At 31.5% G+C, this 10,134-nt stretch overlaps 1 protein-coding gene across 4 annotated transcripts in view; it reads left to right on the top strand.

Annotated features, from left to right (window-relative positions):
* Window positions 1-10,134, top strand: part of LOC106464594 (voltage-gated hydrogen channel 1-like) — a 70,380-nt gene that overhangs the window by 20,681 nt on the left and 39,565 nt on the right. For all 4 annotated transcript variants that reach the window (XM_013924749.2, XM_022392332.1, XM_022392331.1 and 1 more), the window contains one exon: window positions 2,224-2,328. In XM_013924749.2, the coding sequence (XP_013780203.1) occupies window positions 2,224-2,328 (105 nt within the window). The remainder of the gene's footprint in view (window positions 1-2,223; window positions 2,329-10,134) is intronic.

Genomic DNA, 10,134 nt, shown 5'->3' with positions numbered 1-10,134 from the left:
TTCATGAAACAATACCTAAACATATAAGGAATATGGGAAAACTCCATAAAGAAGGTGTTTGGGTGTCTCATGAACTCTCCAGTGATCATCATTTCCAACATGTGAATGTTGCTTCATCTCTTATGGCCTTGGGGCACATCTATGAATTTTTTAGTCTTGAACATGATCTAAGATAAAGTCATGTTAACTTGGCTTCTTGGGATGTATTATTATACCAAATGGTGCAGTGTTGTACATAACTTAAAATAAGTCATAGTATTGTTCATTATTGGATGGTTAGATAATGTGACTTATGTTACATGATATATTTAGATGTAAAATAAAACATATATTTCATACCAGTAATTTTTGGTTGATTGAGAAAATATATGTATGTATATGTTGCTTTTTTGTATATATATATGTTTCTTGAAATTACTGTTATTTGCAGCATAACATTGAATTAAGGGTCTGTTAAATGTTGGATCATTAAATCTGGTTTATGCATCCATGGTGGTGTTGAGGAAGATATTTAAGCCTACAAAGATTTCAAAAAATAATTTTGAAGGTAGTAAAATAAATTATAAGCTATCAAACCTGAAACAACATAACTTATCGATAACAGGAGACCATATGCTCCCTGAACACCCACCTCAAGAAAAAGAAAATTCACTGTTTATTTTCCGGTAAATCATTAATTTCTCTCTTAACCTTTTATAAGGTTCTAGCCTTCACTACTGTTATAACTACTCATTCCATAAGCTTATTACCCTTGACAGAAAATAAAATTGTTGTAACCTGAGGTTCACCAGTTTTTCTTTTCCAAATCTTAATCTTGGTTCTTCACTCCTGTTATGTTCAGAATTCAAAGGATATTATCCTACCTATCCCCTCCAGATAATCTTGTAAACTTCACTATCATCACCTATTATTTTTCGTTTCACAAGAAGAAATACATTAAACTACTCCATAAGATAACCCTTCCATCTCCCAAATCATCCTAGTTGCAATTTTTTCAACAGATAAATTAGCTTTCTGAAAAAGGAGACCAAAACTGTACATTTTTTGGAATTTTTTTAAAGCTCTTATGCCATAGTTAGAAAGGCAGTTAAATTATGATAGTTATAGGAGATTGTTTGCTTTGTGTATGGTACTATTTTGTATTCTTATGTGCATTATTTAAGTGTATAAAAATTATTTAATGAACAAGTACTATTAGTATAAAAAAGCAGGCTTAAATTTCATTGTTCTTTTCAATGTGTACCACACATGATTTTTGGCTACATGTTGTGCATTGTTGTTTTTAAACAGATTTTAAAATATTTTAATGGGGCTATATGTGACATAGTATTGTGAAAAGCAAAATGAGAATTTATGTGTTTTACAAGGTTTATACTTTCCCTTAACTGTTATCACATACATCTACTAGATTCTAGTAATACACTTAGACTAAACATTCTAAAATATATAACTTGTTTGTCGTTAGCCATTAGGCTTGTTTTTGGCTTAAAATAGAGTGATTGCTTGAATTTTCACTAAAACATAAAGCAAAAGAATATTTAAAATGACATATCTCTAAATGTCTATTTTTTTTTCTTTATTTTATATCCTTAACATTTTTCTACTTTAAAGTATATATATGTGTGTGGGTGTCAAATAATATTTCTGACAATTCTTAATTAATACTGTATTTACTTCTGTAAAATTGAAATTAACCAAGATTTTTTTAGCTAACTCATTCTTCAGGAATATTTTGGTTATATTGACCTTCATAGAAATAAAAAAAGATTCAGTTAGTCCACTGTTTATAAATGTAAAATTTGCTAAATAGGGGTGCATAGTGCTTTAATAAATCAGATATTAAGGGGGCCAAATGTAAAATTTAACAGGGAGGGCCCACACATTCTGTGCTATGTCTCTGTGTATTACCAACTACTGTCTAAATTAATGTGATGTTATGCCTACCTTCAGTTTTTTCTGTGTCATTCCCTATTCCCAGTAAGATTTGCATCTTAGAATGCCAGGATCTCTTACCAATAAGCTAAGAAACCCAGCCGAAAAGGTGACTGTATTGCCACTGCATCTTTGCTTGTGAAAAATGTAAAGAAAGAACACAACATGAACTTTTATCATTGACTCAAAATATTTGTAAAAGCTTAGATTTCCAAATTTATGTGCATATTTGTTTCTAATGTGGAACATTTTGGAAAACTTGAAACACAGCAGCATACTTTTTTGTTGTAGGTTGGTGTTATCACACTGGTTATAGTGGACTGTCTGCTTGTTATCTCGGAGCTGCTGGTTGACCTCAATATACTATCAGTAAACAGCCATAGCTCTGCTCCACATGTAAGTATCTTACTCTAAGCATGTTCATAGATGAACTCCTGTAACTCTAGTAAGTATGTTAAATAAGTCCAAATTATTCAAGTAGATGCCCTGTACACTACCGTAAGTGTAATCCTGCTGCTCATGTAGATATGTTAAACTCGTCCCTATATATAACAAGCAAAAGTACCCACCACCAGTGACAGGAAAAGTTTAAGTTAATCTATCAATTTAAATTATTTCACGGACATTAAAAAGATTAATTGTGTTGCATTCTTGGTTTCACGCAGAACCAAAGCTCTGAGCTACTTATACCAAGAAAAGTAACCGTTGAGCATTTCAGTGATGCTAAGAAATGCTCAACAATAACATTTTAAATCTTCATTTTTATTCCTTAAGTTACATCACATTTTGAAATGTGAATGATAGTGTGATTAATTCCTAATAATTTAGTGTAGAATATCTTGCTTGTGAAATAAAATTTGGCATCAACATTATTCATGCCGGTTCTCCCGTCATTTCAAAAGTGAATGTTAAGCTTTGGCTGTGTGTACAACTTTTCAAATGCAGCATAAGAAGCAGTTGTCATAAATGGGAGACACATGAATGCTCAGACAGACACCATGGTTTGCAATATATATAAGCTTCTGCTTGTTATTTGAATATGATACTCATAAAGAATTTCATTCATATACATAATCTGGGTACTTTTTTAAGTATATGTTCTTAGAAGTAGTTTTCTTTCATTCCTTTAGGAGATAAGGAAATTATCATTTGAAACAAAATAGTTACAAGATACTAAGATTTTTTGTTCTTTTAAGGATTTTTTTTATGAATGAAATGCATATGGTCAAGTCACATGTCTGTAAACTACATTCAGACAATGCAAAAGAAAAATTTGTATGTTACACAGTAATTCATAATAATAAAGTAAATATAAAAGTGGTTGTTGTTAATTGATAGTTGGGAACTAGAGATGGTGCAATGCTACCTGGATTGTGCACTTGTGCATTGATAAATGTGCTGCAATGGGACTCCACAATTCTAAGGGTTAGAGCCAGTGCATTAGTTGGTGATAAAATCCTTTAGCCCATAAATAAATAAATTAAAATGTTATAACATTCTCTAAAAAAACTAAAGTTTAACCACAACTTGCAAGTTGGATGGTATACGAGAAACTCTGTTCTTTAACCCTCTTACTATGGGTAGGTCAAATTGTGCACTTCACAGCAACCTTTTAGAGAGGTGCATTAAAAATTTAATTAAGCTATTGCGTTATCAGTGTATCTGAATAGATTTGGCATTGAAACGTAGTTACTAAATCAAATATTAATATCGGTTTTAATTTCTTAATTTGAAAAGAAAATATTGAAATAAGTACTCAATTCTCCCTTTCTAAATGTGTTTCATGACATTTGTTTGCTGACTTGCCTATTTATTTCTTTAATTACCCTTCTTTAATGTTCTGAGGTTAAAGTGAATTACTCATTACTCTTTGTTTATGGAGGTGTAGAAAAGAAAGTTAGACCCACTTACCATGCCCACCTATCACATCATTTCATGAATAGCCAATAATTCTTTCTGACATTTGCTATTATTTAATGTAGTGAGTGAAGTGTAATGCTACCCTGTTCTCAAGAGGTTTTTCATTATTTTGCCTACGGATTGAAAGTTGTTGTTGCTGAGTTCAGGTCGAGTAGGTAAGGAAGTTATTTTAAGGCACTTGTGTCATAGTTAAAAGGTTAATTAAATTATAATTGTTATAGGAGATTATTTGCTTTGTGCATATTATTGTTTTGTTTTCTTAAGTTCGTACTTGAAATAGATAAAAATCATTTAAAGTACTAGTACCAACAGTACAAAAAGAAAATTGGATTATGTTCATCATCAGTGGGCCAACACAAAAACAAGAGGCCAAACATAGGTAATAAAGTTCTTTTTTATGTATATTTTTTATTCATTGTTATAAAAGTAACTAAAATATAAAAAAATTAGAAATTTACTAGATAAGATAATGAAAACCAATTCTCCAGGAGATATGCTCAGAAGTTACTCATGCATTATGTTATTCAATACTGTAACTTGAGCTTTGCATTCATCATGTGGTTTACAGTTTTTATCATGGGATTATTAATTAGACATGGTTCAAAGAGCAATAAAACAATAAAATTAAGAAGAAAAAGATGTAAACTGTTACTAGCCTTAAACTATTTAGGATAAATAATTGTAGTTTTCTGTTACAATCTGTAGTTATTCTAGAAAGAAGAAAGAGGAAATTTAAATATGTTTTGTATTTTTCTGTGGTGGTTACAAGGTTGTTCAAATCGGTGGAGTCTGTACATACAGTAGTTAGGGTTTAGAAACTAACATGAAATACGAAGTTTTACTGAAAAAAAATGTTTGATACTCATTTAGGAGGTTTTACAATTATTTATGTAGAATATGAAAACTGTAAAATGAAAAAAATGATTTTTCATTTTAACACGAAAATTACCTTACCCTTGATGCAAAGTCTAGGGCACACACATGTTACTAGAGCAGTGTTTCTTAGCCAGATTTGCCAGACGACCCTTCAAAGTCTAAAAAAAAATGTTGACTCAGTGCAGACAGTTCATGACTCCCCTGGAAACCTGCTTGCAATCCCCATGCTAGAGTGTCTGAAAAAAGCCAAGGCATGAAAATTTACTATAGCAACGTTTAATTGATGTTCATATTGTTGTATTTGTTTAGAAATAATCACTTATTGGCTGAGGCTGAGTTGACTTCAGTGAAACTAAAAAAAAAAAAAAAGCTTTTATTGTAATTAACAGAGCATTCAAATAAAAACACTGATATTGCTTTTTGATACTATGTGGCTGTTTTTCATTACTTTCTGAAAAGTAAATGGAGGATTCAAACTTACTTTTACATTAGATAATAGTTATTAATTTCTGAAATACAGTGGAGAAGTGGTGGAATTTTGACCCCCTTGGACCCCTTCCCAAAATTATTGTGTGCTAATATAATCTTAAATAATATAGTTATAAATTTCTTTAAAAAATATATGAGAATTTACCCTTGAACCTCTCCACTATATCCATGTCTTTTCATAAAACATTAAAGAAAACAAGTTATTAATTTCTGGGAGCTTGACACAATTATAAATTAGAAACATAATACAATCTAAAAAAAACAGTAAATTTACACTTTATTTAATACTTAAGTAACCAGAGAATTGACATTGAAAGCTACCAGTCAGTTGCTTTCCCTCTAGTCAGCAGTTCAAAATTAATGACTGGTAGATAGCCTTAGTAGCTTTACAATAATGAAGACAAGAAGAGTAAATTTGGTAGCAGTGGGAATCAGATCTGAGACCCTTAAATCATGAAGCATTCCTCCCACTCATCCATTATGTAGTTTTATGTTTAACCCCAAATAAATATAATGGCAGTATTTTGATTACTTGAATATTCAAATTAATCAAAAACCCTAATTTCAGTTAGTTGATCTTTTCATAATAACTGACATAATCATAATTTTGAATAATTGATTGTTTAAATAATTGAAAAAAAATAAAGACTAGTTGGTTATTTTCATGACATTAATTGATTAACTGAAATTATAATTAATTGATCAATTTTGGGACACTAATTGATACAATCACTGCTCATAGGTAATCAATTATGATGATTATTTGATTGAATTACCGAGCTCTATCATGGAGCATGATTGTATTAAGTTTCTTAGTTAGTCTTTGGTATTGTGGGATATTGATAGATAATTTAACCTACGTCTTTTTTGGAATTATGCTATCTATATGTTGTTTATTTCTATGGAGAAAAGTGAGGTGGCTATTTATTTTAGCTAATTCACAATTAAGTTTTTCTAAATCCTAAAATTCCTTACAAAGTCTAGGGCAGTAGCAGGTCATTTAGTACTTTTGGTAAGGTTATAGCAATCAGATATTAATGTTGTTATGGTTAGTAGTATGTCTAATTATTATTTCAGCTGATTTCACATCTTCAAGGTTCATTTTAAATGTTATGTAAGCTGGTATGTTTTAGTGAAATATTTAGTAAATGCTTTCATAAATTCAGTATACTAAAAATAACATAATTTATTTTATACATACAAAATCACCATTACAATGTTTTTATATCCCATACTCCTAACCAAATTAAAGAAAACTAGACTTTTTTTTCTAATTTTTGCACCTAATTAGGAGAATTAGTTACTTGTTAGTTATTAGACTTGCATGATCATATAGGCTACTAACCATACCAACAAATAGCTGTATTTCAGCTTCCTAGTGAACAAATGTTTGTTTTCTAACATCATTTCAGTATCTTGTAAGATAGAGTTGAGCAAATTAACTCATTTACAGTACCTTGCAAAAGTATTCACCCCTTACCAATAATGTCACATTTTGATGAAATACAAAGAATGTAAACTATTTTTTTAATGAAGTTGTTTTTATTCAAAACTCTAATGATCAAACTTAATATTGTTATGTGTAGAGGACGATAAATGTCAACTAAACCTGCAAAGAAAATATATAAATTGAAATTTGCTGATAGGATAAGTATTCAGCCCCCTAAGTCAGTACTAAGTGGAAGCACCTTTGGCAGCAGTTACTGCTGTGAGTCTTTTTGGATAGGTCTCTACCAGCTTTGCACAATGGGATGGTGTAATTTTTGCCCATTCTTCCTGGCAAAATTGTGCCAATTCTGACAATTACGTTGATGATCGTTGATGGACTGCAGTCTTCAAGTCTTGCCATAAATATTCTGTTGGATTCAAGTCAGGCTTTGACTGGGCCATTCCGAGACATACACTTTCTTATTTTGAAACCACTCCAATGTGGCTTTGGCTTTGTGCTTTTGGTCATTTTCCTGCTGAAATATCAATTTTTGACCCAGTTTTAGATTTATGTCTGACTCAAACAGGTTTTCCTCTAGGATTCACCTGTACTTTACACCATCTATCTTCCCCTCAATCCTGACAAGCTTCTCAGTTCCTGCTGATGAGAAGCATGCCCATAACATGATGCTGCCACCACCATGCTTGACATTTGGGATGCTGTTGACTGGGTAATGTGCTGTGTGGGGCTTGCACCAGTTGCAATGCTTTGAATTTAGACCAAAAAAGCTAAATTTTTGTCTCGTCTGACCACAAAACCTTCTGCCATGCTTTGTTGCAAACTTCATACGAGATTTAAGATGATTCTTTTATAGTAATGGCTTCTTTCTTGCCACTCACCCATACAGGCCAGCTTTGTGTAGGGACCAGGATATTGTCAATGAACACTGACTCCCATCTCAGACATGGAACTTTGAAAATCTTTCAAAGTTGCTTTAGGCTTCACAGTGATGTGGCATCCCTAACGAGTTTCCTGCTTGGCCAACTGCTTAGTTTGGAAGGGTGGCCTGATCTGAGTAGTGACTGGGTGGTATGAAGCACATTTCACTTCATAATGATGGATTTCACCATACTCAAAGGGATAATCAGCAACTTTAAAATTTTCTTGTAACCTTCTCCTGATCTATGCTTTATCCCTGACTTGTTTGGAAAGTTCCTTCATCTTCATGGTTGGTGTGTTCTATCACTATGTGAGTTGTGGCTTGAACAGATGCATTTACTCTGAAGTCAAGTAAAACGACTTTGATTACACAGAAACAGAGACCATTACACTAATTTTATGGCCTTTCAAACTAATCTTTTGCACCTGAACTGATTTAGGGTTGCTGTAGCAAAGGGGTTAAATACTTATGCAATTAAGAATATTCTAATTGTCTTTGAAAATCTAACTTACTTACATAATATCAGCATTTTTGTAGCTTTCTCAGTTTGGAGTAGATTGTGTAGATTCTAAATATAAAGTCCTATTTGAAATTTTCATGATTGCAAACTTAGATGGCAACAAAATCTGGAAACTTTGCATGGGGGGGAATACTTTTGCAAGATACTGTACATTGATCAATATTATGTAAAATAATTAATTTACTGCAGTTATCCTTAAATTGATTAATGTCACAAAAATAGTCAATGAATTGAAACCAGTGTTTCCAGTTATTACAATTTTCAGTTTTTCCAACTATCCAGGTAATTGAAGCATTGTCATTATGATTTATCATTATCATTTTTCAAGGTTGTTCAACTTCATTGATTTGTGTCATGGCTCACAAAAATAATCAACTAATCAAAATAAGTGTTTCTGAATATTACTGTTCTCAATTATTACAACTATCTAAGTCTCCTGTGAGAATAATCAATTATCAAATTACATTGGTTACCCAGGTTTATTGTATGGTCATCTTTAGGCTTTTGGATCTAGTACTTTCATGAAAGGGGGTAAGTGACATGTGTATGTGGTAGAAGCTTATAAATGGTGACTGTATAGGGTCTTCAATGATCAGAGCTAATTCTGATATGTTGTCTGTTGTACATTTGTGTACGTACGTCTCTTTTATGAATGTTTGGCATAAAAGAGGTAGGCTTTTGAGGCCAACTATATGAACAAGTTGGTAAGGCATATAAAGAAGAAGTAAGAGATACTTAATTTTAATACAAAAGAAAAAAACTGTAAGTAAATACATACCTCTGTTTACAATTACCTATAACAGGTATTATACTATAGTAATAGAAAGATGTGTTACAGAAGTATTAAAATGCTCTATACAAGTTTGTGTAATGAAGTGATGAGCATTTGAAGCTGGAGAAGTATCATCCAGCCAACTTTCTGTCCATGCTTTGAAAAAATAGCAAGTTGAGGGTAGCAGCTGTAACTGAATGAGGGGAATAAAAGAACCCAAAACTTAAACATCTGATGTTATAGACTTCTGAACAGACAGACTTCCTGGAAAGCATAAAATTTAGATGAAGTTTTGTATTTTTGACTTCATCATATCAGGTCTGCTTTTTATATGAATTATATTTATGGCTGTGTAAATTACCTGATTGGCTAACTAATGTTGGATCTTCAGAAACCATTGATTGACAATGAATGAAGGGCATCAGGTTGGAACCAAACAAGCCATAAAGACTAAACCAGAAAAAAAAAGAGGTCATCATGTTGAAACTTGGCAATAAAAGACTGTCATATTATCCTTGATTAATAACTGACAGTTATAACAATTGTAATTTTGTAAAAATTTAGTTAAAAGCAATAAAGAATTTATCTGTTAACCATGGAAGAAGTTTTAAGCTTAGCTATGGTTGAAAAAGTGTAACAAGTTGTGTACAGAACAGCAGCAAAAAAAGTGTTGTAGCTACAGTACACAAGCTGCCAAAAAGTTGGTCTATTTTTCACTACAAGCTACACCAGAATTTGAACTGCGTATGCATGACTGACACCATACCTTGCAGGAAGGATATCAGTAAACATATAATGCTTCCCTCTATCTGTAACTAGGAAGCCAAGTGATGATGTCATTGATGTATAACATGAAGATTAGAATAATGGTATATAAACAAAATCCATCAAAGCACAAAGTTAACAATTTTGTTTTCTTAGACAGTTTGCATTTTTCAAAACACAGTTTCAGATAATTTAATGTCCTCAAGGTTCCTTCTGAATCTTATGTAAATTGAGTATATAATAAAAAAAGGTTTTTCTGATTTCTTTTAGAAAACCACTATTAAAAAGTTTATAATCAGTTTTTTTTTCGTTTTTTTCACCTCATTATACTTATAAATTACATCATACTTATTTTTTATAAGTTATTGTCCTAGAAAAATAAATGACCAATTAAAAGTGAATCCTAGCAAAATATGTTCAATACTATGCAAAGCAGCCATATCATTAAGTTAATAACATCGCTGAATAAATGTGCATAACTATATGTATAT

This window comes from Limulus polyphemus, unplaced genomic scaffold (genome assembly GCF_000517525.1).
Source record: "Limulus polyphemus unplaced genomic scaffold, Limulus_polyphemus-2.1.2 Scaffold1698, whole genome shotgun sequence".
In the NCBI taxonomy this organism is placed as follows: domain Eukaryota; kingdom Metazoa; phylum Arthropoda; class Merostomata; order Xiphosura; family Limulidae; genus Limulus; species Limulus polyphemus.
The sequence above is the reverse complement of the archived record's forward strand: the minus strand, read 5'-3'. Positions and strand labels throughout refer to the sequence as shown.